This window comes from Balaenoptera borealis, assembly GCF_965194805.1.
Source record: "Balaenoptera borealis genome assembly, chromosome: 21".
Lineage (NCBI taxonomy): Eukaryota > Metazoa > Chordata > Mammalia > Artiodactyla > Balaenopteridae > Balaenoptera > Balaenoptera borealis.
In genome coordinates, this window is record NC_138880.1 from 4,813,431 (window position 1) to 4,840,872 (window position 27,442).

The 27,442-nt window shown below is 53.7% G+C and overlaps 1 protein-coding gene and 1 long non-coding RNA gene across 2 annotated transcripts in view; both read left to right on the top strand.

Moving 5' to 3' along the window:
- LOC309619482 overlaps positions 1-27,442 on the top strand; it is a 360,633-nt gene that overhangs the window by 187,777 nt on the left and 145,414 nt on the right. The window lies entirely within an intron of this gene.
- The window catches only part of SFRP1 (secreted frizzled related protein 1), a 44,551-nt gene that overhangs the window by 3,968 nt on the left and 13,141 nt on the right, over positions 1-27,442 (top strand). The window contains exon 2 of the mRNA XM_082374662.1: positions 1,738-1,815. Coding sequence (XP_082230788.1) covers positions 1,738-1,815 — 78 coding nt within the window. The remainder of the gene's footprint in view (positions 1-1,737; positions 1,816-27,442) is intronic.

Genomic DNA, 27,442 nt, shown 5'->3' on the forward strand with positions numbered 1-27,442 from the left:
TGCCCTGCTAGTTGTTTGGTCAAGGTCACATTCACAGAACTTTGCAACATGATAACTTCCACTTAAAAAAAATAACCCAAACAAGGAAAGCCCCAAAGCACAGTCCACACTCCCGAAGTAGGTACCGCGGTCCTTCCCATATTGCGGGATTTCCTTTCCGTTTTTCTCCCCATGGAAGCAAGAACCATGATGCAAAATTCTGGGTGAGTTTTTCCCTTTTGTCAGAAACATGACCTCTGGAATCCAATCTTAAGTTCTGGCTGAAAAGCAAATTTCCAGCATCCGGGCCAAAAGATAGCCCCACGGTCTCCTGCTCGGGGTGTGGCTGTGGTTCTTGCTGCGGGACTCTGGATGGAGTGCGGCCCTGGGCACAGAGTAAAGGTGGGACAGGGATCTGTCAGTAAAGACTAAGGTGTACGGCCTCTGCTGCGCCTCGCAGGGACCCTGCTTGGAAGTGGGGGGGGGGGTCGCGCATCACCTCCCCGGCGCTGGGGACCCGCTGCGTCCTGGGGGCGGCACTGACCCCGGAGGGCTGTGCAGCTCCCTCCTCATCCACCGTGGGAGGCACTGCCTGTTTCTCTGAGCCACAGAAGTGCTCGAAGGTGAAGGAGATGCCGCCAGAGGAGCCACGAAGAGGGAGGGGGAGGAGGAGAATGAAGAGCCTGACTCGGAGCGAAGGTCACTCAGCGCCCCGTCCTCCCTGGGGGTGACTGGCCCCCCAGCGTGGCCGGGCATGGCCTCCAGTGCTGTGCCGAGGTGGAGGGCCCTTAGAACATGCTCGTGCTTTCCTCCATCATGGATAAAACTCCAAGTGGTCTGGTAGATGATGGAGGTGACGGTGGGATGGCGGCAGTGGTGACAAGCCGCCTTCCCTTCTGGCGATTGCACTGGGCCGCTCTCTCCCTGCCCTTCCACGGAGCCCCCTTACCTCCCAGGGGTCCCTCCAGCATCGGCAGCGTTTGGCTGGGAGGACCCGCTGGCCCTGGCCTCCGAGGCCTCCCCCTCCCCCGGGGCTCAGCTGCCCCCAGTGGCCCCCATGCCTGCAGCACACACATCTCCTCTTCAAAGCCCTTCACAGTGTGAAAACGCCTCCAGAGGGTCTCTCCCCTGTCCCGCCAAGTCCTTCCCTTTGGCAGCAGGGCTGGTGCCGTTCCCAGCCCCCACCAGCTGCTCCTGCTTCCCGCCCCCCGGCAGGAGCTCACTGCAATAGCCCTTCTGGGGAGGGGTGTTCAGGGCCTGCGGTTGGAGTTTGTGAGTCTGGCTGATTTTCTTTCTTGGCTCCTAGAGAGCTGGTCAGACGGATCGGCTGTCTTGTGGGGAGTTTGGGAACAGGAAGGGGGCAGGAATCGGAGGGGGGTATTTCAAGGAGAGGGGAGAAAGAACAGGGGACAAACGACTGGGGTAGAAGTGTTTGGTTACAAGTCAGCTTTTCCTAGGGACCCACCACATCCCATCAAGCCACGACTCATAGGACCTGCCCCATCCAGCCCCACATCGTGTTGGTTTTAATAGTTGTCCCATATTCAACAGCTCTAGTCCCCAAATTTTCAAGAAACTGCGCATCTGTTTTGGCCTCCAGGACTCGTCTTTTCTCAAGTTGCCCTATCAGAAATTCCAGAAGACCTTTCCTTTAACTCCTTTCAGCCTGGTCCCTGGGCTGATCTCGGCCCCAGGGGCGGATCCTCCCTGCGTTCCACCGCAGTCACGCAGCTCCTGTTCTCCCCTTGCCCTTCCTAGGCACGACGGTGTGTCCTCCCTGTGACAACGAGCTGAAATCTGAAGCCATAATCGAGCATCTCTGTGCCAGCGAGTTTGGTAAGAGCGTCCCTGGCCGCCTCCGGGAGGTTGGGCATCCCTGGTTCCTCCCGGTCCGCATCCCTGGTGCAGAGCCTGTTGGAGCATCTTTTTGGAGATGTGTATTCTCTCCCTCCATCCTCCCCAGATGGCTGCTCTTCTCAGGCAGATGGAAGACCAGATAGGGTGGGGAACCGGCCGGTTTTTATGAAAGTCAAACTTGGCTTCTGTTCTTCCGTGTGTGGGATCACTGGGCAGGTTTGGGGGGGGACCTTCTCGAGGAGTGGAGGGAGGCAGGCTTGGGGAGAGCTGTAGAGGAGCTGGGGGAAACCAGGCGGCTTGGGCTGGCCTCTCGGCACAACTCTTCTTCCATCTGCCCCTAGGTGTCAGCACCACTCTGCCCAGGATCTGGGAGGGGCGCATCCGTGTGCTTAGGGCATTGCCGGGGTGGGCGGGTAGTGGGTGCAGTGGCTCTCAGGTCCTTCCAGGCCAGGAAGCTGACAATCCCACAGTGAGGGGTTTTCCCTCCCTTCTTCGCTAATCACTCTGGGCTAAAAGGGAATTCTGAATCTGCACTTGCAGCCCTAGGAGAAGGGCTGGATGTGGCCCCGGGGGCTGATCTCAGGGAGCCTTTCAGGGACGGTCCCTGGTAGTCTGCCCCGCAGAAGACCGAGCTTCAGACACCTTGGGAGGCTGTCCTCTGGAAAAGTAGACGTGAACTGCATCCTTTTGAAGGGCCGACTCCCTCCAGCCTGCCTCTATTTTATATGGATGCTGAGAAGTGACTGCAGCCAGGCCTGCTTTGCCAAGGACAGGTTCTCACGATTCTGGCCGTTGTGTCCCCGAGGCTGGATTTCTTACAGAATTCCTCCCAGGGAAAGCATGATGGTAGGTAACGTGAGTCTTTATGTCCATCCAGGGCTACCTCCTCTGGGTTTTCACTAACCAAGCATAATAAAGTACGTGAAAGGGCCTCATGCTGGCGAAGTGCCGTGTTGGAGAGCTGCACACATGTATGTGTGCACATGTAAGCTGAAGGCAATGATACATGTGACAGGTGTAGTCTCAGGGTATTTGTCATTGTGACTGAAGGTGGGAATTGGCGAATTCTGACCCTCTGCCATGGAGAGCTTCTTGAGAATGCACATGTTTTTAGTGCCCTATTTCTGCATTAAGTATCTCTCCCTGCCTTCTTGGTTCTTGGTGAATGACCTCCGGGACGATTTCGTCTCCCAAGCATTCCACTGCTTGTGTTTGAGTCACATCCTTTGTTCTGGTTGCAATTTTAAATGAACTCAAATAAATTGTAGAGGGACCTGCAGCAATGTTCGCAAACTCTTGAGGACCCTTCCGTCTGGCGGCGGTGACACTTGCTTGTTGAGGCTCACACCCGTGCTCCATCGAGGGGAGCCCAACGCCCGGCGAGGCTGGCGGGTCTCCGCGGCAGAGTCTGCGCGGCCCCAGCCTGTCCGGGTCACAAGCTTTCCTTCCGCAAACGGCGCGAGATTCCTTCCCAAAGAGGCATTTGGGCATCGAGAAAAAGACCAGAAATAAAATCTCTCAGAAGTCCTGATGAGAAGCCTTTTGCTGCGTGATTGGGGGGGGGGGGGGGTGGCAGGAAGAATCTGCTCCGGTGTGGCTCATCCCGAAGCATCCTTCCTTGCGGGGGGCCGGGGGCAGTGTGGATAATACTCAGGGGCTGCCTTTACATTTCACTGACCCTCTTCCGATAGTGTAAATCACCGCACTCACTTTTAGAAGTCGACTCCCTGACGTTTCAGCAAATCCAGGGAATCGTATTAGAGCCCACTCTGAAAGGTAATATATTAGCTGATGTTTTACGTTCAGATGACTTCTCCCGGGACTGCGTGTGCGGAGGACGCGACTCAGATTCAGTGTGTCCAGTCATTGACTGAGCCACGCGTCCAGTCGGTCACTCAACATTTCTTGAGTGCAGAGCTCTGTGCTAGATACTGTGTTCTCAAATACGGACCTAGAATAGATGAAAATTTCATTAAAGAAATTTCTTCACCCCGACCAAACACGAACCGGTGATTTCCTGGAGAATCGTGGCGTCATAGAACTCACCGCCTGAAGGGGGCGCTGTGGAGACTCCAGGCGAAGGATGTTCGGCAGCCGTGAGAAGAGAATCTGCATCTTCCCGCTCAGATTCTCAGTAACCCACCAACCTACATTTGTTGGGGGCTTTAGTGGCAACTCGTTAAACTAGAGCCATTCGCTAGACATGGGCTGAAGAAGCAAACCTTGGGAAAGAATTTGACTGTAAAGGTTGACCTTTGGGTGAAGGGGAAAGGTCTGGAGGGGGCTGGGGTAACCCCCCTGGGGAGGGACATCCTCTCCCCGCGGCAGTGGCTCCCTGCCCCCTGCGTGCAGGCACCAGGGGTGTATCTTATTTTAATAACCAGTCAGGGCCTGGGCAATCTGATTAGCTGTTTGGGACTGTGTTCCTTTCGCCCGGAGATTATCTCCTTCTTGAGTTCCTAGAACTTTTGAATTCTCCTGGATCCTCCAGGTCATCCTATCAAGTCCACTTATTTCACAAATAAGGCGTCTGACTTGTCCCACTGGAGTTCTTTTAACTCGCTGTCACGCTGCGTTCCCCCCTTAAGAGAAGATGAACAGCCGCTGGGCTCCATCCTGGAGGCATTTATCTCCTCCGTGCTTGGGTGTCCTGGACGCCAGCCTTCTTTATCTGGATGCAGGAGAGACTTTTATGGGTTTTCTGTGTGTCATGGTCTCATAAGGCAGTAAATAGGATTTTTTTTTTCCTCTCTCTCTCTCTCTCTCTCTCTCTCTCTGCAGGGGCTGAGCTCAGCTCTGCCCTTCTCGGCACCCTGGAGAATGCAGCCTTGTTGAGAAACTTGCTTCCTAGCTCAGCTCATTTCAAGTAAGGGAGGTAGTCAGCCACGCTGATGGGATTCAGTTAAGAGACAAAGAAATGCAGCAGGGCAAGCTGACACACAGCAGAGAAGAAAAAGAATGCTTTACTCCCTACTCTAGGGATCAAACTTTGCTTTAAGCGGCCCTGACATTCCCTGTGGGAAGACATCAGGTTGTTGGAAGGCTCCCTGGGAGCTCCAGGAACAAGGGGTGCTTTCCTTCTGGGTCAGCATGCCCTCGCCCTCTCCTGCCAGTGCGTCCTTAGACCCCTGCTGCCCCCGTGGAGCTGGGCCTGCCCGGCCCATCACCGGCTCCCCGGGCGGCGCATTTTTTTTTTTAAATAAATTTATTTATTTATTTATTTTTGGCCGTGTTGGGTCTTCGTTGCTGTGCGCGGGCTTTCTCCTGGTTGCGGCCAGCGGGGACTACTCTTCTATGCGGTGCATGGGCTTTTCATTGCGGTGGCTTCTCTTGTTGCGGAGCACGGGCTCTAGGCGCACGGGCTCAGTAGTTGTGGCTCGCAGGCTCTAGAGCGCAGGCTCAGTAGTTGTGGCGCACGGGCTTAGTTGCTCTGCAGCATGTGGGATCTTTCCGGACCAGGGCTTGAACCCTTGTCCCCTGCATTGGCAGGCGGATTCTTAACCACTGCGCCGGGCGGTGCATTTTTAACCCTCTGGCAGGTCTGCTTGGTTCTCTCCACCCCTGCACTGTACCTCCTCAGTTCAGAGCACATATTACCACCCCCCCCCCCCACCAGCAGGGAAAAGCCTCAGTAGAAACACCTGTGGGCTGATGCTCAGGAATGCAGCTGGATCAGCCTGGATCAAGCACCAGATGTGCGACGGCCAAAAGTTAGATGGTGCAAAGTCTCTGGATTCAACATGGCGGCCAGGCTGCCTGCTGTGCTTCAGTGAGGACACCCGGCCCTGCTGCGTGTTTTCTCTCTGCTTTTCCTGCTCCATGACAACAGGGTGCTGCTGTTCTCCCTTCGACAGGTCCATATATTATCTGCAAGCTGCCACACTAATAATCCTGCTGTTAACAACTCAGCACCCATAACTGTCTTTCCTTCAGCTCAGCTTATCCCAGTGATGGGGGATCTGATTTATAATGGCTGTGAGGTTAGGATCCTGCCTCTGGCCACTCTCTCTAGCTTCTGGATCTGTAAACACCCTTAAGCTTTCCTGGTAGAAATGTGTGGAATAATATACTTCTGCTAAGACAGTTCAGAGCTTCCTCTTGTACTGGCTTCTCCTTTTTTTTTTTTTTTTTTTTTGAGAGTTCAGGTGGCCACTTCTTTAGCCCAGTATTTTCTGGTTGTGGAAAAAGATTTCTTGGCCCCCAGAAATTCTCCTTGCCTTCTGGAAGCATTTTTTTTCTCCATTTATATGTTTCCTCATAAAGAGTAAAACTGTACATTGCAACGCTAAACTGAGTCAAAAAGGAAAGAGAAAAAAAATTGGCTCTCACCATTAGTGTTTGGGAGTATTTCCTAGAAGAAACATTCTCGCGGTTTCTGGACCTTCACTAATTTGTTCTCACTCTGGCTCACTCTGCTTTCAAGGTGTTTTGGCTGGGCTGCTGTTTGGAGGTGCATTGTTTGATTTCTTGCAAAAAGGAGGCTCAGTGTTTCCAAACTAAACCTTGGGTTTCCTCCCACAGAGGAGGAGATGGTAGCTGCCAGCACAGTAATTGCAACATCTGTAAGCTGCTGGAGAGCACGATCTGTCTCTGATACCATATTTTACCTAACGTTAAGGCACCCATTGATTGCGAGATGCACCATCCATCGTGTGAGATGCCCCGCCCACAGAGAAAACTTACTTCACATTAAAATGTGAAGAGAATCTGTGTCTTAGAATGAACAAAACAAGGCCTGTGTGTAGTTCAGTCGTCCTTGGTATGGTGTCTTATCCGTGGTAGGCATAAAATAAAAGTTCATTGGACGTGTGTGTGAATGACAGGGCATGGTAGGGAGATGGAAATTGGCCTTTTTTTTTTTTTTTTTGAGTGGTTTAATTTCCAGTTTATTTTCTGTTAAAGTAACTACAACCTGGTTTTATGTTGTATCATCTTAAAATTCACAAAGGTGAATAATATAGGAATTTTTGAATCCAAAAATATTATAATAGAAAGTACACATCTGAGAACAAATCCCAGGTTTTCTACAGTGTGCATGGAAATGCCTTTCCTTAATGTTCACAATTGTTAAATGGGAACAAGTACATTTATCTCACAAGATTGGGTTGTATTTAAGTGAGAAAAACAATGTAAAAATTATTTAATCTTAAAATGTTCCCAGATGACTAGAAATTGGGATAATTTAGACTTACTTTTTAACTTATTGTATGGGTAGCCTTTTTTTGACCTAACCATTGTATATCCTCTTTTTTCACTATTATTCCATTCCACTAGTACTTATGGAAAACTGGTGAATAGACAAAGGATATTATTCTGGCAGTAGATGCACCTTGTAGGCAAAAAGTAACAGAGCATTGGTTTTATTTTGTTTTCCAGTTTTCTTTCTTTTTTTTTTTTAAATGAAGTATAGTTGATTTACAATGTTGTGTTAATTTTGGCTGTACAGCAAAATGATTCAGTTATATATATACATTTTTTTAATATTCTCTTCCATTATGGTTTATTATAGGATATTAAATATAGCTCTCTGTGCTATACAGTAGGACCTTGTTGTTTATGGCCTTCCTTTTTTATAAAAGGAGAAAACTTCTTTCCAAACGAGTATGTGCAACTTGTTTATTAAATTCGAGGGAAACTGCATCCCTGTTTTGGGTGACTGAGTGTATATATTAAAAAATTAAAAAAAAAAGCCCTAATATCTAGAAATCTAGTTCAGTCGAAGTAAAATTAAATAGACATGGAAGAAGGAACTGTAATCCCGGGGTGGAGTTGGTAGGCTGAAAACAACTGGTTTTTATTGTCACTGAAGGTCTCTAAAATACACAGCCCATCCACAGATCTGGAAATAGTTGGAAGGAGCCGTATGGCATTTCACATTCAGGGAAACACGGGGTCAGAGCTTTAAGTGCCCTGGAAATGCCACTCCCAGCTCGTGGCCTGTGGCCCATCCTGCATCCTTCGCCCGTGATGGGGGTGGCTTGTTCCGTGCAGAGATCACTGCTGAACCCTTGAGGGCCTTTGAAGCCCTCCAATGGGCTGGGTGGGTCATGGTGGCGATTCCACGGCTTCCCAGTGGAGAGCTGGGGGCCTGGCTAGGGGGGAATCAAGCCCCGGGCAGTTTGGGCTGAGATTCCATGGGGACCACTCTGCACTCTGAAGCCATGTTGAGGCACCGCGAGGAAAAGCTGGGAAAAGAGCCAAATTTCCCCCTGTGGTGAGCACTCTGCACATTTAATTCTCTCTTGGCTGTACCTGGCAGGAAGATTCTTAGATAAGGCAAATGTCAATAGCAACACTTTTCTTTAGCATATTTGGCCCTGAGAAAGTATATTGAACTGAGAAAGGACCCAGAAACCCAGGATCCTCGGGTGGAGGCGGCACCCCTGGAGCTGAGTTCATTTCTCCCTCTGCCCCTATACATATGCCGGGCAACACTGGGAAATCTCAGAACCTCTCCAGGCCTCAGTTTCCCCGCGAGGTGACACTAATACCCAGCATCGGTTTCGGTGGAGCAGATGAGCCGGTGTAAGGAACCCAGCCCTGGGCCCCGCACACCCGCTGGACTCGCTAGCTGTTCATCCCGGGGGTCTGGGAAAGCACGGGGTGGCCCAGCCCTCTGTCCCCAGCAGACGAGGCCGCCCTTCACTAAAGGAGCAGGGTGTGCAGCTCCAAGGCTCTCGGTTGGCACCTCTCCCGAGCCGAATCCTGTTTCCAGCCCTTCCCTGTCTCACATCCTGCTGGAGTCGTTGCTTTCTTTGACCCAAGACACGTAGTGGGGGGAATTGTGACTGCTCCCTCTTTGTCGATGAGTCCAGCTCCGAAGAGGTTATTCCTTGGGACGGTCAGTTGCCAGACCGCGGGGTTTGGGTGCCCTTTGACGCACCCTCCAACCTGCCATCCCGTGATTCTCCTGTTGAGTGGCCCCGCCTCACTGCCTTCCCTTCCTTTTTAAAAAAAACTTATTGTGATGAAATATACATGACATAAGATGTACCCTTTTAATCCTTTTTAGGTGTACAGCTCAGTGACATTAAGCGCATTCACACTGTTGTGCCGCCATCGGCACCATCCATCTTTGGATATTTTTCTCCATCCCAAACTGAAACCCTGTACCCAAACGCTAACTGCCCTTCTCCCTCCCCCCCGGTCCCAGGAACTCCCACTGTACGCTCTGTCTCTAAGGCTTTGACTATTCCAGGTACCGCGTGTAAGTGGAAGCCTGCACTGTTTGTCCTTTTGTGTCTGGCTTATTTCACTTAGCATCATGTCCTCCTTATCATTTGATGTGTATATAAACGGTCATGGAGAAGGGGAGCCAAGGGAAGGATTTACCCTCAAGTTCACCTCTGTTCCCTGGAGCCTTTCTGGGGGTGGGTGGAGAAGGAGGGGGGTAGAGGATGAGCTGAGACAAGGGGGGCTGCTCGCCCATTTCTTTGGGTGCTGCCTTGCTCCTCCGTACCCCTTTGTCATTCTGAAGATCTGCCGAGCTGGATGGGACCTCAAAGATCAGCCAGTCCAGGGCGCTCAGCTTACAGATGGAGGAAAATAAGACTCAGATAAAGGAGTTCGTCATCAGATTGCCCAAGGCCACTCTGTGCCTCGCATCCCTTACCGTTTTTGTTCCCAGAAGCTCTTAGCTGGGTAGCCAGTCTGGATTGCACACCCTTCCTCCTTCGTGTCCCCTCATGCCCATCACGTTCCCATCCTGCCAGGAATGGGAGAGGAATCTCTCTGGGAAGGGGCACTGGGTGCTCTCAGAGTTTGCCGGGTATAAATGGACTGATGTCTGTGCCTGACACAGGGAAAGAGCTTGGCGATCATTGGTTTCTTTGTGAAGAGGCAGGCGGTGCTGTTGAATAGAAAGAACATAGGCTTCAGGCCAGACAGACTTGGATGAAGTCCCATCCTTATAAGCTGAGCAACCACGAGAAAGTCTCTTAACCTCTCTGAGCCTGTCTCTATCACCTGTGGATGGTGATTCCTGTGTGACTGTGTTGGGAGGAGAACTGGGTCAGTCAAGCATGTTCAGTTCCTGGAACATGGTGCCTGCTCCAGCCATAACCATTATTATCTCTTCTTATTGGAAAGAATTGTTTCAGGATGGAAATTGGCCTCAGTAGGAGGATTCAAGCACTAATAAAACCAGCTTGCTTGGCACAAAATGTTAGGAAATGGAATGGAATGTCCTGATGAATTTCTGGTTAGTAGAGGATTAAACTGGAGAAATCTTTTACAAACCCCACTGGGGAAAACTTTAAAAGGTTGATGCGGCTTCAAGGTGCTGAAGTTCACAAAACCAAAACCAAACCAAAACCAAACAAAAAGCAACCCTATAAATACTAGAAGTTAGACAGTCCGGGCTTTAGTGAAATGACACCCTAAAGTCACTGTGAAAACTGGAAGTCATCGGACAATGATGACCGCAGATTATGTAGAGCTTGGATTGAGTATTTGCTAATTCTAGGACACGCCCACTGAACTTTGTTCTTTTGTTTTTGAGTGATTTTTAGAAATCTTATTCTTTTTTTTTTTTTTTTTTTAAAACACAAATTCATTAATTCAGACAATTCAATAATTCTTTACAGTCTGATTCATGGAAGGTTAGGGCAAGGCAGGATTTTATTTATTTATTCATTTTTGGCTGTGCTGGGTCTTCGGTTCGTGCGAGGGCTTCCTCTAGCTGCGGCAAGCGGGGGCCACTCCCCATCGCGGTGCGGGGACCGCTCTTCATCGCGGTGCGCGGGCCTTTCACCATCGCGGCCCCTCCCGTTGCGGGGCACAGGCTCCAGACGCGCAGGCTCAGCAGTCGTGGCTCCCGGGCCCAGCCGCTCCGTGGCATGTGGGATCCTCCCAGACCAGGGCTCGAACCCGTGTCCCCCGCATTAGCAGGCAGACTCTCAACCACTGCGCCACCAGGGAAGCCCAGAAATCTTATTCTTGATATGAGTTTTTCTGCTCATAATTTATTGGGTCTAAGAGAGACCTTAGAGTCCTCCGTGTTGTCCCCTTTTCCCAAGCACTGTCTCTGGGGCAGTTTTCACGTTTTTTCCAGCAGCTGTGATATTTGTGATATGCACGCCCGTGAGCCAAAGAAATAGGCCATATTCAGAAGCAAGTGAGCATTTAAGTATTGGCAGATTTCTTCCAGTTTTTCAGGAATGAGCCAGAAGCTCCAATCTGTATTTATTTTTCAAAGGAGAGCAAATGGCCAAAGAGATGTCAGGCCTTCGCCCTGCCCCAGCCTGCTTGGAGCAGCCAATTAAACATGCATTAGCTTTGGAAGGCTTCTCAAAGCCCTATAGATTGCACTTGAAATCTTTGTTTAGTCTTTCAGGAACACTGTCACATGGATGATTTATCAAAGAAAGTTGTTTATCTGGCAGTAAAATAAACTCCGGGCCTGTTCAGACGAAGATTTCCCGTGAATTTCTACCAAGGTAAACACTGGTAACTGGCAGATTGCAAATTCTGTGTGAAAGCCAGACGCATACAATAAATATTTGAGCTACAGATTTGCTGTGTCAGAGGCCCGGCCTGTCACCAGCACTGTCACTCCTGCCGTGCCCCGGAGGACCTGGCCCTGCAGCCGGGCCGGTGGGCTGCCAGGCCCAAGGACTGGCAGGGCCCCTGTGTGCCGGAGCTGCCCCTGCTGCGTGGGCCTCTCTGGGCTCGAGTGCCACTTAGTGTGGCACCGGGAGCTTCCTGGTTCAGAGGGGGCAAGCCTCAGTCCGGCTTCCCTCTGCATCACACCGACAGCCCGTCCAGAAGTGGCCACCTTAGTTTTCTTTGCAAATAGACATTTGTTGAAGCAAATTGGCAGGAGGCTGGGGCGTGTTGAATGATTTGGGAGCCGGGGCCGGGGCACGGTGGTCGGGGGTGAAATCACCTTGAAGATTCTGCTGAGCTTGAAGGATGGGGGCAGAGGGCTGAGATGCTTTCCCAGGGTCTCTGGCTCTGCTCGTTGGGGGTTGTGAGAGCTCCATTTAGGAATAAAGGGGGCAGATCCAGCCCTGTGAGGGCGGCACAGGCACGTGTGCCCAGGACCTGTCTGAGTCAGGGAGGGAATGAACGGATGAATGGTGATGATGGAATGAGAGGAAACAGAGCCTTCTAGGTCTTTCTGAGGGAGACAGTGCAGCGGCTATTTATAGCGACTTTTCAGGGAGGGGCTGCTGAGTTCTATACTGCTTGTTCTCAGACAGCCCTGGAGTCTGGAGCTTCTGGATCACCCTGGCCTTGGGGTCCTCATGGAAGGCTGAGTTTGAAGGTGTTTGTGGGTACCACCTGTTACTTAGGCACCATCCTGGGTCCTGCTCATCCTGATTTCCTTGGTGGGTCAGGGAGGGGAAGCAAGGACCCTAGAAGAGATGATGTCACCTGCGAGGGCTTTGGGGGTTGGGGTCAGGGCTCACGTTTGAGGATTGAGAGGAAATGGTGTTGGTCTTTCACGGCTGGAGGAGCCGCGGGTGTGTAAGGCCCGGCCGTCCTGACAGCTCCTTAGGAATTTATGTGCGGGTAATGGATGCTTACTGGCCTGTGGGTATTTAGGGGAATAAAGGCGTATTTCTTTAGGGCAGGAATTAAGGGAAATCCTTTACAACAGATTCTGAAAGGCTGTCTGTGAGTTGGAAAGAGATGCCAGAATAGTACTTTGGCAGAGGGGAAAAATTAGGAACCAGCTTCCCTAAATGATGCTCTCTCTCATTCAGGCAGGATAACCAGAGGGGTTTTCTCTCTCCTGTTTTCTCCGGCCCTTCCGTCAGCATCTTCCCTGGGACGTTTCCTTCTGGGAGTTCCTCAGACGTGTTCTCTGCTCTTTGTGAGCCCTTTGAAAATGAGTTCACACTGGTGTGTCTTTCACTGCAAATCCAACTGGCTTCTGGAGACGGCTTTAGGGCTGAAGGAAGTCCCTACCTCCGTGGCTATGGCCGCAGAGCTAGAATCGGGGCCTGGGATAAGCACGTGAAACCCTTCAGGCTCCACTGGGGCCTCTTGGACCCAGGTCTGTGTCTGTGGCAGGGACGGCCTGTGTTCCTTCCTGTGGTCTCAGCTCCCCATCAGGTCCTGAACAGATCTGAGGACCTGGAGGATGAGGCAGGCCGGAGCCAGGCTTGTCAGTCCCTGTTCTCTTGCTTTAGTGCCGGGTTCCAACTCTCAGGCCTGTAGGAGGGCAGGGTCTCCTGCGGGGGCTGGATACATCCAGGGCGGCTCCCTAGAGGAGGTGAAGGTTAATGGAGAAAGTCAAGGAAGGCATCCTGGTGTCAGGAGGTGAGGGCTGGGAAAGGAGTTAAGACTCGAAACAAATAGTACTTTAAAAAAAAATTTTTTTTTTAATTTATTTTATTGAAGTATAGTTGATTTACAATGTTGTGTTAATTTCTGCTGTATAGCAAAGCGACTCAGTTGTACATATATATACGTTCTTTTTCATATTCTTTTCCAGTATGGTTTATCATAGGATATTGAATACAGTTCCCTGTGCTATACAGTAGGACCTTGCTGTTTATCCATTCTGTACATAATAGTTTGCATCTGCTAATCCCAAACTCCCACTCCATCCTTCCCCTACCCCGTCCCCCTTGGCAATGACAAGTCTGTTCTCTGTGTCTGTGAGTCTGTTTCTGTTTCATGGATACGTTCATTTGTGTCATATTTTAGATTCCACGTATAAGCGAGATCATATGGTATCAAATAGTACTTCTTAAATTGACAAAACCCGATTTGGGTAAATCAGCACAGGTAGAGAAGGTCATCTGTTGGTTCTGGCAGCTGACTCGGCGTCCTGTTGGGACTCGCTTCGGCCGAAACCCGGGGACTCAAGGGCTGAGTTGAGGTGTGAGGAAGGAGGTGGTCTTTCTGATTCCAGCTTCCCCGCTGGTAGGATGCTGGGGCCCCAGAGGGTGCAGCAGCTGGAGTGAGCAGGTGTGTTACAGGGGTGACCCAACCAGCACGGCTGTGGGTCCGAGGCAGGGATCCTGCTGGCGGGGCGGGGCTGCAGGAGGAGTGTGGGTGTGGCAGTCTGCTCTGGGCGACTGAGCCTACGAAGACAGCCTCTAACTTCCTGTCACCTACAGCGGCTTCCACGAAAGGGAGGGGGCTGACTATAGAGAGAGTCACGGCCTGGCCTTTGTTCTGAGATGCGGAGGCTCAGATGCCCGCAGCGTGCCAGGTGCCAGCGAGCACCCAGCCTCTAGGGTGACAGCTCCTTTACTCTTGACATGCATTCGTTTAAAAACAGGCATATGACGTGTGCGTGTGTTTTCTTTTGAAAAGTCTAACCATCGCAGAAGGTGGGCAGTCTTGCACAGATTTGATCCTACAGACGATTGTTGGGCTTCTGCTGAGGACACGGCCCTGCTTATACTTTTAAGCTACGTATGCTGACTTTGGGATCGACAGACATCCAGAGGCAGGAGTGTTCGTATTGTTTCTTCCTAGAGCCTGGGAGGAGGGGAGTCCCCACGGTCAAAGCCAAAGAGCGCGGCTGTCTCCTCTCTGCAGGTGCTCTGCCCTTGGCGAGGAAGGTCAGACCTCAGGCAGAAGATAGCTTTCACCTGTGCACATCAGGGGAGCTTTTTAGTAAGGGCAGTTCCATCCATCCTTTTGTGTGCAGCCTTTCAAACTGCATTCTCAGGGAGAAGGCCTGCACTGAGCTGCCTTGAGGAGGCGAGCGGCCCACGTTATCAGGCCTCCATCCAAACGTGGTGGAGGTGGAGGCGGGGGTGGGGTGTTCGGGGGGCGGGGTGTCTCTAGGTGACCTCATAGGAGGACCAGGGCACCTCACGCTCCCTCTTCCTGGAGCCAGCTTGAGGCCAAAGCTTCATGTGGGGGCTTCCCCATGGGGCTTCTGTTCTGCCCCTCGGGACCTGGCACCCACCAGTTCTGTGCCAGTCCATATGGTGTTCCCTGCCCTTGAGAGGGCAGTGAGTGGTTGACCCAGTCCTGCGTTTGCGTTAGAGATGTCATAAATGCCGGCGGAATTGAAGGCTGTACCACGTGCAGACTCAGGAGCAGTGAGTGCGCACGACAGTGGTCGTGCAGGATGACCGGGGTGTGCTTCCTACCTTCAGAAGGCTTACCATCTGGAGGGGACAGAGGGGAGAAAACAGGCAAGTATAAGATCACGTCATCAACGCTGAAATCCCTGTAACAGGTGAGCACAGGGGCCATGGGAGCGCAGGCAAGGGAGCAGGTCTTCCCGGGGAGGGGGCGGGACAGCTGCAGACAGGAGGTGCTGTCCACTGAACGATTGGTTGGAGCTTCTCACCAAAAAGATGGACATAGGAAGCATAGGAAGCATATTCTAAGTGGTGGACCCCTCAGAGACCAGGACACATAGGCATGACGCCATCTGTATATGGGGGAGTGGTGATTCTCTTTGTGGACGGCTTATAAGGCGTATGGGGGCGGGTATCTAGAAGTGAGATTGACAGCGTAGGCCAAAGTCAGCTCAGGGCCTTGAATGCCATGCTGAAGAAAGGAACATTTGTCTTGTTGGCAATGAGGGGCGTCAGGAGCCTATTTTAAAGTGAAGGGCTTGGGTGGAGAGCGGAGAGAGGAGGGGGAGGGGGAGGAGGGGGAGGGGGAGGAGGAAGGGAGAGGAGGAGGAGGGAGAGGAGGAGGAGGGAGAGGAGGGGAGGAGAAGGAGAGGGGAGGAGGAGGGAGAGGAGGGAGAGGAGGTGGGAAGGGGAGGAAGAGGAGAGGGAGGGGATGAGGGGAGGGGGAGGAGGAGGAGGAAGAGGGGGAGGAGGGGAGAAGAGGAAGGGGAGGAGGGGCTGGGGTAGGGCGAGGATGAAGGGGGGGAGGAAGAGGGAGAGGAGAGGAGAAGAAGGAGGAGGGAGAGGAGAGGGAGGAGGGGCTGGGGGAGGGGGAGGAAGAGGGGAGAGGGAGGGGCTGGGGGAGGGGGAGGAAGAGGGGAGAGGGAGGAGGGGAAGAGGAGGGAGAAGAGAGGGAGGAGGGGGGAGGAGGGGCTGGGGGAGGGGGAGGAAGAGGAGAGGGAGGGGCTGGGGGAGGGGGAGGAGGAGGGGAGAGGGAGGAGGGGGAGAGGAGGGGGGGAGGAAGAGGGGAAGGAGGAAGACTGAAGGAGGAAGTGGTCATTCATCCAAAGCGATATTGTGCAGAGCCTCAGGTGTCGGGTGAGAGGTTTGGGGCACGAGGGCCTGTGGGCTCAGGGCAGCGCTGGCCGGTGCCAGGCCACCCACTGGAAGGCGCCGCTGTCGGCCGCTCTGATGCGGTCTGCACGTGGCTCGGGCAGCCGGGCAGGCCATCTGCTGCGGTCAGGGCCCCGGGAGACCTCCGTTGGGGCGCGTGGAGCAGGAGCCCGAGAGTGTCATCAGCCCACACGCGGGTCACCGCAGAGCCGGTCGTTCCCGAGAGCGGAGGTCGGAGGTCGTTAGGAGCCGTCGTAAACTCCTGACTTGCTCTCGAGACCTCGTTAGCGGGCGGGCGGGCAGCGCGCTCGGCGCCTGTGGACCCAGGCCTGTGATGGTGGGGCTGAGTCAACCCAGGGGCCTGGGGCCTCCTGGAGGGGGAGGCAAGAGGGGCTGCGGCCACAGGGGGCGGGGGCGGGGGCGGGGGAGGCCTCGGCTGGGGTGCGAGTGCGGTTTGTGTGTGTGGGTAGGTCTGAGCGCGCTGATCTGTGCACAGCGTGTCTGCCTGGTGAGCGTGAGTGCCAGTCACCCCTCCGGGGGCTGAGTCTCCACGGCCGAGGTCAGGGGCCTCCTCCTTTCCCCGTCGCTCCAGAGAGAGGCCTTACAGAACCCGCCGCCGATTCCCCAGACTCGGGAAGGCTCTGGAGCCTGGCAGGGATTTCTGGGCAGCGGGCATGCCCAGGGCCATCTCTGCGGGTCGGCGAGCCCTCCTCCAGTCCCTGTGTTTTGTTTATTCCTCCAGATGCCAACCAGGCCGATTTTGTTAGGTTTCAGTGTTTGCAGCAAGTCCATTTAGAACTGCTGCTTCTCTGGGCGACAGCCACCTCCTCGGCAGATTCCAGCGGTTCGCAGGGATTGTTGTGAAGGGCACGGTGTAATCCCTGGGATATAAAAAGTCCATCCGGAGGAACAGGCATGGCCTGAGGTGTCATACAGGCCTGAGTTCAAGGCCTGGTCCCACCACCTACTGTGTCAGCTTGGGCAAGCCGCTTCACTGCTCCGTGACTCAGTTTACCCACCTGTACACAAAACGCAACAATAAAACAAACTTAAAAACTTCTGTGCAAGGAGATAAAGTGGGATGTGACAGACAATCGCCCCAATCCTGGAGTCCTGCGATGTGACCCAGCACTGCCACTCGGCCAGTCAGTGACGTCTCTGAGCCTGTTTCCTTAAGCAAGTTGAAGGGGTCACCCTGGGTGACCTCTAAGGCTCCTTCCAGCTCTGAAATCTTATGGTTTTGTTCCGCAAAACTCTGTGACTTGGTTTCTTGATAAATATCTTTCCTGGCACCTCCCTGCTTGCCGGGGACCTGGGTCTCCATCTCGGGCGCGTGTGGAAGAGCTGAGAAGTGAGTGGGAGGCCGTCGCGGAGGAGCTGGGTTGGGGTGCAGCTGTGGGACCCCCAGCCTGGGAGCGGCACTGGTCCACGGCAGGTCCGCATCCCCTGATGGGGCCTGGCTGGCTGCTGGGCGCCCCGACCTCAGCCCCTCTCCTGGACGTGTTCCCCCGCACTTCCTCAGAAACCCAGGGACAGTGGGGACCCTCTCCACCTGTGCGGGGAAGATAACCTGATGGGAGACCAGTTTGCAGGCACGGTGCGGGTGATTTCCAAGGAGGACTTTCCAAGCCTCAGAACCGATTTTCAATTCCAGCCCCACGATTTATCAGCCACGAGACTCTGGCCAACTCCAGTTCTCTGGGCCTCAGCTTTCTCACCTGCCAAATCGGGATAATTGTGTATACTTCTCAGAACTGGTGGGTAGACCCCATGAGATTGTACCGATGTGTCCTGGAAAGGACACACTGCAAATCCACCCCGAGCCTGTGACCTTGGCCGCGGTCCCACGTGCCATCTTACAGTTCTGCTGGGCAACCCCGCATGGCCGCTCTTCCCTAGAGCATTTCTAACCTAAGCCACACACTTGGCTTTCCTTAAGAAAGAAAAAATAAAATGAATGCATTTTACAGATAGACCAGATCTGAACCAGGATACTTAACGGTGATGCTTTTCTCAGAGGAGCTTGAAAGTAATTTTAGAGGCTATTAAAATACACGCTGGGGCTTCCCTGGTGGCGCAGTGGTTGAGAGTCTGCCTGCCGGTGCAGGGGACACGGGTTCGAGCCCTGGTCTGGGAGGATCCCACATGCCGCGGAGCAGCTGGGCCCGTGAGCCACAATTACTGAGCCTGCGCGTCTGGAGCCTGTGCTCCGCAACAAGAGAGGCCGCGATAGTGAGAGGCCCGCGCACCGCGATGAAGAGTGGCCCCCACTTGCTGCAACTAGAGAAAGCCCTCACACAGAAACAAAGACCCAACACAGCCATAAATAAATAAATGGATGAATGAAATTAAAAAAAAAAAAAAAAAATACACGCTGTTTTCACCCCCCAGACATCTCTGGGTTCACAAGGGGAGCAAATCTTACCTGAAGACTAAAGTTCAAAGCATCAGGTGGAGAGGACACTCAGAACGTCTGGGACTGAGACTTTGCGTCAGTCTTGTCCCCGAGAGGGGCCAGCGGCCATGGCAAGCCGGGTGCAGACAGGGCCCATCTGGGAGCCTCTGTCCCTCAGTGGCAAGTGACCCGGGGCTTTTACTGACACCCTGTGCACTGGTCCTCTGCCCTGATGCCGGCGTGTGGAATGCGCACTCAGCATCCCTTTGGCCCGTGGTAGCCAGTGGTGGATACTTTGTGCGGGCAGCGGCTGAGAAGTGTCAGCGGGCAGGCCGTGGGCAGCACCCCTGGGTGCTACAGGGTCAAAGTTGGGTGTTTCCCGCTTTCTCTGGGGCCTGGTGATTCTCTTCCCACTTCCTCCTTCAAACGACAAGGCTGTTTGCCTCTCCGGACCACAAGGGCCAGGAGGACAGTGGTTGAGAGAGCTGGGACTGGCTCATCCAGCCAAGGGAAATCGTGTGCTGTGTAGCTCAGGTAGAACCTGGCTTGCTGAGGAAACAAAACCTTGACCAACAAGGTGATGGGGTCCCCCCTCCCCAGGGAGCTGTTCACAGGTGGGATGGCCTCTTGCCTGCGAACCCGAGAGGCCTGCATCTGGCAGGAAGCAGGAGGATGACTTCTCCGGTCCTTCCAGCCCCACAGAGTCCGTGATCCGCAGGGCACCTGCTGGCGGCACTCCTGCTGGTGGCTTCCCCAGGAAGGTGGCTGTGTCGGAGGGCGAACCTTCCTTCTCAGGAGGACGTCGGCTGATTTTCCGGAGGAAGGTGGAGGGACAGCCTGGGGCCTGGTCGAGTCACCCAGCAACCTGGGATGCCAGCCTCGAGTCCCCGCCCTCACGCGTAGACCCTTCAGGAGGGAAGGGCCGGCTCCGGTGCGCACAGTAGAACCTCGAAGGTGGTCCGAGTTGCGTGTCTTTGTGGCGAAGACCAGATGGCTTGGAGCTCCTGACTCCCGGGGACCGGTCCTCCGGTTGCCAGGGAGGAGGCCGACAGACCTGGAATGAAGTGCAGGCCCGGACGGGCCTCCCTCCTGCCCTTTCCTTCGTGCAGACGGGACATCTGGTCCACCCCCCGCTCTGGGTATCAGCTTTCCTGGGGACTTGGCTTTCCCAGTTGTGTAACTGTGTGTGTGAGGCGTTGGGGGCAGCGGAGCCCGGGACTGGCTTCTCTGGAAGGAGGGAGTCCATGGCTGGTGTGGGTTTGCTTGTGACTGACAGCTCTTCGCCTGCAGCCTTCTTTCCTTACAGACCTAATGTGTCTTCTGGCAGGTTTCCTTGTTCTGATTACTCGGGCCCCGCAGAGCACCGGTGCTTTCCTTTTCTTTTGCTCACCATCCCCATCGTGGTCCCCCCTTTCCGAGCGGGTTGGGGGGTGGAATCCGGTCTGGACCAGCTGAGAACTCTCTGTGTTCCTGCCTGGCCCCCGGGGCCTTAGAATGAGGAACCCCAGCCAGAGTTGAGAAGCTTCCTGCTCCTCCCTGGGAGCCCTCAGCGTGGAAATTCCAGGGGGGCCCACACCCCAAAAAACTCTGGCTCAGGAAACCGACACGCAGCTACTTGTGCAGCGGCCTGAAGGGTCGCTGGCGTTCCCCCCGGCTGTGGTTGTCACAGGGGTGTGAGGCCTGGGAGCCCACTTCCTGGGCGGCTCTCTAATGAGGGAACGCGTGGGAGTGCAGCCTGCTGTCCAAGCCCCTGACTCACCCCCAAAGGCCCCCAGAGGAAGGCAGGTCGGGGACTCACGAGGACAGGCCCCAGGATGGCTCAGTAAGAGTTTCCTGGCCCGGAGGGGCTGGAGTGCTGGGCCGCAGCCTGCTGTTCTGCCTGATGGGTGGTCCTGGGTCAGAGTGAGGGGCCAGTTTCTCCTTGAAAAGGTGGGGGGACTGGCAGAGGGGCCTCTGGCCCCGGCTTTCCTCCGTCACTGCAGCCGCGTTTCTTGCAGGAAGTGACAGATCTGAGAGCAAGCCGGGGTTGTACTTCAGCCCGGCTGCAGCTTGGTTTTCCGGTTTTCGGCATTTTGTCGTGGCCTTGGAGCAGGGGGAGGGTTGCTTGCATTTGGAGAGGAGGGAAGGGGACTGTGTGATCACATGGGGTGGGAGCCCGAGGGGCCGGGGGTCCTCTTTCTGAGACGGAGTGTGTGTTGAAGGACAGTGCTTGGGGATCGAGGCGGGGGGCAGCGGGGATCCTGGTTCCAGCTCCTGATGAGCCCCTGTTCGCTGACCTCTGGAACAAGACTTTGGCTGGATGGCCTCTTAAATCCCATGTCGCTCTCAGAATGTGCTCTGCGTCCTAACGTAGTGTTCTTTAAACACACACACCACGAAGCAGAACCTTTTTTCAAAGGAAATCTTACCCTAACCTTCATCATAGAAACTGGTCCACGGGGGCCTCTACGCTGGAGGAGGGGGGCCTGGACCTGGGTTGGCTTGGCCACTTCTTACTCGCGGTGCATGACTGACCCTTACTCTTTTAAGAGGTTCCTGGGCGTGTGGAAGGGTGTCTGACCTCAAGGAAGAAAGGCTGTGATTATCCGATGAGACACTCACTGTGTACTTTCTTCCTGGATAAACATCGGGGCCTTTACCCAGTGTCCCCTGGCCTGTCCCCTGTGAGTATGGACGATGACATTGCCGCCCACAGCGTGTGGCCCTGCCAGCCTGCACTTGCTGGGGTCCACCCGCTCACCAAAGGCAGGGTGCTCTCCAGGGGACGCTTTGGGGAGGCCCTGCTCCAGGGCCCTCTCCTGGCTTCTGTTGGCTGCTGGCAATTCCCGGCGTCCCCTGACTCATGACTCCCATCTCCGCTCTGTCTGCATGTGGCTCCTCCCTGGTGTCTGTGTCCTTTCTTCTCTTCTTGTAAGGACACCAGTCGTTGGGTTTGGGATCCACCGAATCCAGGGTGGCCTCATCCTAACTAATTGCATCTGCAAAGACTGCATTTCCAAATAAGGTCATATTCTGAGGGCCCAGGTGCACGTGAACTTGGGGGCACGCTACTGAACTCACCTGTAGGGCTCTAGAGCCAACCTACCTGAGATTGAGTCCTGGTTCTCCGTTACTTACTAGCTGGTGTCTTTTGGAAAACTGTAGCCTAAATCCTCTTGTCTTACAAGGTGAATGATAGTTGTACCGACTTTACCAGGTCTCCGTAAGGCCCTTAAGGATGGTGCCTGACACTTGCAGTCAGTACCAGGGGTCCCTAAGGTGGACTTGGGAGGTGGCAGCAGAGGGCGGTGGTCGTCAAAGGCGTGATGGACTCGCAGACAAAGAAAGCCGGCTTCACGCGGTGAGTACCAATGCGCGAATCTTGGAAGGCATTTGTAAGGGAGAAAAAGCCTTGTTGGTCTGGAGCACCTGGCCTGGCAGAGAAAATTCTAGATGTGAGATGGTGGCCTGCTGAGCGCCGTGTCACACACGGCAGGGCCTGGCTCCTGGTGGCCCATGGGAAGCAGGGAGCAGCTCCAAATACAGCCAGTGGCTCTGTTGTTTAGCTGCTGGGGGCAGGGGTGTTACAAGGCTGATTTCTAACATTGTAGGTGAGCTTGGGAATAGAACCGCAGAAAACCAAGAGCCTCAAGGTGCAGTGTCTAGAGCCTCAGAGGTGAGAGGATGTCTCCCCTCAGCCAAGCCAGGGAAAGTCAGTTGCAGATGTGGCGCAAGGTCGGCTCCCAAGGCATCTTTGGAACAGGTTCTAAAGGGTGGCACAAGCGATCGTGGAGCCCCCCTCTGTGCCCCTGGCCTGCAGTGTCCCGAAGGTCTCCAGCACATGGATGGATTTGCCCCAGCAGCTCATCTGAAGCACTTTAGAAAATAAGGACCTTTTAAAAACCATTTATTTGTTGAACGTGAGGCACGAGAACGTGAGGCACAAAATCTGCATTCACAGGAGGGAGGAACTTTGGAGAAATCACGACTGGGGTAGATCAGAATGCCAGAAAACGGCCAGCAACGTTGCCCAGGGGGCCTGGATCTTGAAACCGCATCTTTCCTGACTGGCCAGCAAATGAAATTCTTCATACAGAGGGTGTGTCAACCCCTCAGGCTACCAGTAGTAATTAGTCACGCGTGCAGGCCATGTTAAGGATGGTTTCACTGCAAACCCTCAATTTACGACAAATTGGCACTGTAGCTGTTGGGTGTATGGTGTCTATACATCTGTCCACCAAAGATCAAAACGGGTGCTGACAGGTGACCAGGTGCCTCCTACGTAGTACCAGCTTATCTGCAATGGCTGGGTGGTGGCCGTGAGCTCAAGCATTCTGTGTCCTGAAGTGGCTGTGCTGGTGCCGGAGCTCTGATCGTAGGCCGGGTGACATTCGTCTTCCACCTTCCCTGGTCGGTGGTGGTGACATCAGTCCCCGATGCCTGGAGCATGAGCAGGGCGGTGACCTCCGTTCTTGGGCAGATCCGGGGGGACCCACCCAGCCTCCCGACTCCTCCTGCTTCGTCCCATCTCTGGGGAGACAACTGAGGGCAAGCGAGTGTGTGGGCTCAGAGGGTCAGCGCTCTTGACCTCTGCCAGTGAAGGGCACACCTGGCCAGGGAGCCGGAAGCTGGGGAGCAGGACTGAGCCAGAGCCATCGCCCGGAGCCCCGGGGTCCTGACTGTCTTCAGCAGGAAGGGATGCACCGCACACGGGGCGTCCTGGGGCCCATTAACCAAAATCTGTCGGTTCCGGAGCCAGGAGCTTGGTAAACACGTAGGAAGCACTGGCTTCCTGAGTGATAGGCGTGCCTTGGCAGTTGGCGCGCCGCCCCAGGATGTGGTCAGACACCTGCCGCCCAAGAAGCTCTGTCCCCGTCATCTGGGTCCTTGCCCATCCACCGGCTTCCCCAGGGGTCTCCTTTGGACCAACTCAGCCCCGGGGCGCAGCGGCTTCTGCAGCCATGGGGAAGTTTGTTTGTTGATGTATTGATTTTTGTTCCCGTCTCTTTTTAATAAGTGGTTTTCCTGGAGAAGCAGAAAAGAGCCCCAAGCGGGGTACCCCATCCCATCGCTCTGTTCCCCTTGCCCGCTGTCCCCCGGGCTCTGAGGACCCAGATCTGACCCCTTACCTGGGTGTGGCGCTCCAGGTGGGTGGAGAGAAAGAAAAGAGACTCAGTGAAGTCAGAGGATCTGGAAGCAGGACTCGGGACAACCAGCTCGGGGCCAATACCACTGGCCACGTTGCGTGCCTGCTTGCTGAGCTTGGCGGGAGCAAGGACCCTAGACAGTAGAAAGGAGGCCAGCTTTCAGTTTATTTTATCTGTTGTTTTATACAGTTTTGAAAGGTTCCTTTCCATTTACAAAATATTGGCTACATGCCCTGTGTTGTATAAGACATCCTTGAGCCTATCTTCTCCCCAACAGTTTGTACCACCCCCTTCCCCATCCCCCATCATGCCCCCCCATTGGTAACCACTAGTTTGTTCCTATATCTGTGAGTCTGCTTCTTTTTTGTTATATTCAGTAGTTAGTTGTATTTTTAGATTTTTAAGATCACATATAAGTGGTATCATACAGTATTTGTCTTTCTCTGACTAATTTCACTTAGCATAATGCCCTCCAAGTCCGTCCATGCTGCAAATGGCAAAATTTCATTCTTTTTCATGGCTGAGTAGTATTCCATTGTGTGTGTGTGTATACCACATCTCCTTTATCCATTCATCTGGATGATTTAGGTTGCTTCCATGTCTTGGCTATTGTAAATAATGCTGCTATGAACATTGGGGTGTATGTATCTTTTCAGCATACATAGTGTTTTTGTTTTTGTGGATATATGTCCAGGAGTAGGATTGCTGGGTCATACGTTAGCTCTATTTTTAGTTTTTTGAGAAACCTCCATCCTGTTTTCCATAGCGGCTGCACCAATTTACATTCCCACCAACAGTGTAGGAGGGCTCCCTCTTCGGGAGGAGGCCAGCTCAGAACTAGGACTGGGTGCCGACTCCCATTAACTTTTCAGGTTCTTGGCTTCACCCAGACCTACCTGAGGCCAAGACAAACTTCACCTTTGGGAGGCCAGAATTCCTCTCCATCCTGATTGGAGATACACTGTAATCCTGATTTGGATTACGTTGTAATCCAAGGGGATACACGTCTGTCTCTGGTGGGGCAGTGCTGGGCGGGTGACAGGAGAACGTGTGCGCTGTTGCCCTTCCCTGGGGCTTTGGGGTGAAGCCGGGTGCTGCCCCATCTGATGGATGGGGAAGGTGTGCACGGTGGGCCGGGCTCGGTGCCCCCCAGGCCAGGGTCAGGCAGGCTGCTAGGGTGACTGGGCCTTCCGCCCTCCCTGCTCTTTATACAAAGCCTAGAAAGACTGAAAAAAAGAAACCGAAACATTCAAGTGCAGTCAGCTGGGTAGCTCCGTGGGTCAGGAACTCGGAAGAGCAGGAAGAACCTTCATGTCGGGGGAGGGGTGGGCTCAGGTCTAGGACCAGCCCCTGTTTCTGCCTGTGCCGTCCCGTGATGGTTAGAATGAACGATTTTGGACATGGGCTGTTTTTTTGCCCTCTTTTGAACTTGGTACTTGAGAGATATCTGTGACGAATCAGAGAGGTACTTCCCTTTCCGAATCCTTTTATACCTTGAACGTCCTTGGGAGGGAAAGGGGGAGAGTGACTCCTGAGTGAGGACGTTCCCTGCCCCCAGGCCCCATCGGCGGAGGACGCCCTAGGACACGGGTCTCCTGTTCTGCTTATTACGCCCGGCGTCACTGACATCACCGGGCCTCGCCCTCCTCACTCCACTGAGGGAACGGGACGTAGAACGTAGGGCTGTGTCAGAGGCTCCTTCCAGCCCGATGGTTCTGTGTCCACTGGACTCTGCTTCCCAGCCAGGGCCGCGGAAGTGTGGGCAACCCTGCAGTCAGACAGGGTGCTGACCCTCTGACCTCTGCACCTGCCTGGTAGCTTTGGGAGCCAGGAGAGGGAGAAGAAGAGCCTCCGTTGCCCTCTCTTCCGCCAGGCCACTCGTCACCACCTCCACGCCAGCCACACCTGTGAAACACGCACCCACCCTTTACACACGGGCCACCTCCTTGTTAGGGTGGCTACCTATCCTGTCTGCCCGGGACAGTCCCGGTTTATTCCTGTGGTCCCAGCATAAAAACGAATGGCCCCTCTGTCTCCGAAGTGTCCTGGTTTGCAGGCTCAGTTGTGTTCCTTTCGCTTCCCTGCCCATGACCGGGGCTTTTCCCTGCTGGCTGTCCCAGGAAACTTCAGGGGGTAGCAAGGAATTTAATTTTTTGTTTGTTTGGGAAATCTGGTCGAAGGCACACAAGGTTAATCGATGTTTAATTTGGTGTCTCATGGGCTTTCTGTGAAGACCTGCTGAACACCTGCTGGAAGAGTCACGAACTGTAAGCTGTAAACATCTTATTTGCCCAGAGTAAGATCAGACTTACTTCTCTTTGGGATAATTTTTTTCTCACTATAAAAATTATAAAACCCGGAAAATAGTGGGAAACACAATAAAGAGCTTAGACATCAGCCGTACTCAGAGTGCCCAGAGACAGCAACTGCTGATATTTTGGAGTATTTCTCTCCTCTGCGTCTTTTTTTTTTTTTTTTTTTAACATAATTAACATGTTATAAACTTCTCACTTTTTTTTTTTAAATTAATTAATTATTTATTTATTTTTGGCTGTGTTGGGTCTTCGTTTCTATGCGAGGGCTTTCTCTAGTTGCGGCGAGCGGGGGCCACTCTTCATCACAGTGCGCAGGCCTCTCACTGTCGCGGCCTCTCTTGTTGCGGAGCACGGGCTCCAGACGCGCAGGCTCAGTACTTGTGGCTCATGGGCCCAGTTGCTCCACGGCATGTGGGATCTTCCCAGACCAGGGCTCGAACCCATGTCCCCTGCATCGGCAGGCAGATTCTCAACCACTGCACCACCAGGGAAGCCCTCCTCTGCGTCTTTGATGTGCACAATTTTGCATAGTGATTGCTTCCCAAATTACGTGGCAGACTTTTCCACGCCTAAAATTGCTCTGCAGTTTTCCTCACCCTAGCAGAGATTTTTTTTTTTTACTTACTGTTTCAACATATCAATGTCCCTTTTTTTTTTTTTTTTAACTGAAGTCAAGTTGATTTACAATGTTGTGTTAGTTTCTGAAATGTTCTCTTAATTATAGGTCCCATGCAAGGGTTTCACAGGCATACCTTTGTTAGGGACAGCGACTGGGGTTGGTTTGTTGGAGAACATTCTCTGTGTGTTAGGGAAGAATTAGTGAGACCCAGCCTGCAGCGGCCACCGGCCCATGCCTCACGCGAGAGGCCGGGGTCACCTGGACCTTAGCTGAGCGCTGTCCGTGCTTCAGGCGGCGGATGGCGATGGCCTCGCCTCCACTCCTCCTGGCACAGTTAGCGTCCCCTCGGGATCCATGGAACCTCGGCCCGTTTCTTGAGCCATCCTGCCTTAGCCTCCTGACCAGCAAGCCAGCTATCAGGAGGGTGTCCGCCCCACAGGGTTGGTTGCTAGAGAATTCGGTGAGTTAACGTGTAAAGGCACCTACACCAGGGCCTGATCTGCCAGGTCGCCGTTGGCCGTACTTGTTGCCGCTGAAGCAGAGGTCTGAGCGAATGATACCCGTCTCACCAGTGAGGCTGTGAACTTCAGGGCAGACCGTGCTGTTTACATCTCTTCGTTCGCTTGCGTATCAGTGTTAGCTGAGCTCTGGGGTGTGTGGGACACCCACTAGGCCAGGGACAGAGGTGGGTAGGTGGGCCAGGCCTGCAGGCTCACGGTGGGAGGGGGCTGAGAAGGCACACTCACGGGTAATTACCACCTGTGCTGAGTTCATATGCAGACGGCGGGGGTGGGACCTTGAAGGTCAAGGCTGGGCTGGGCTGGGGAGGCTTCAGGGAGAAGATGATCTGTAGCTTGGCCGGAAGGATGGGTAAGAAAAGCATACATTTTGTCTGGAGCACACCCTCTGCCTTCAGAGGGATCAACTATGAGAACAGTGAAGGGGTGATATCAGAGGTGTGCCTGCTGCCGCTTCTCAGAGGCGTGACTCATAGCTGCTTC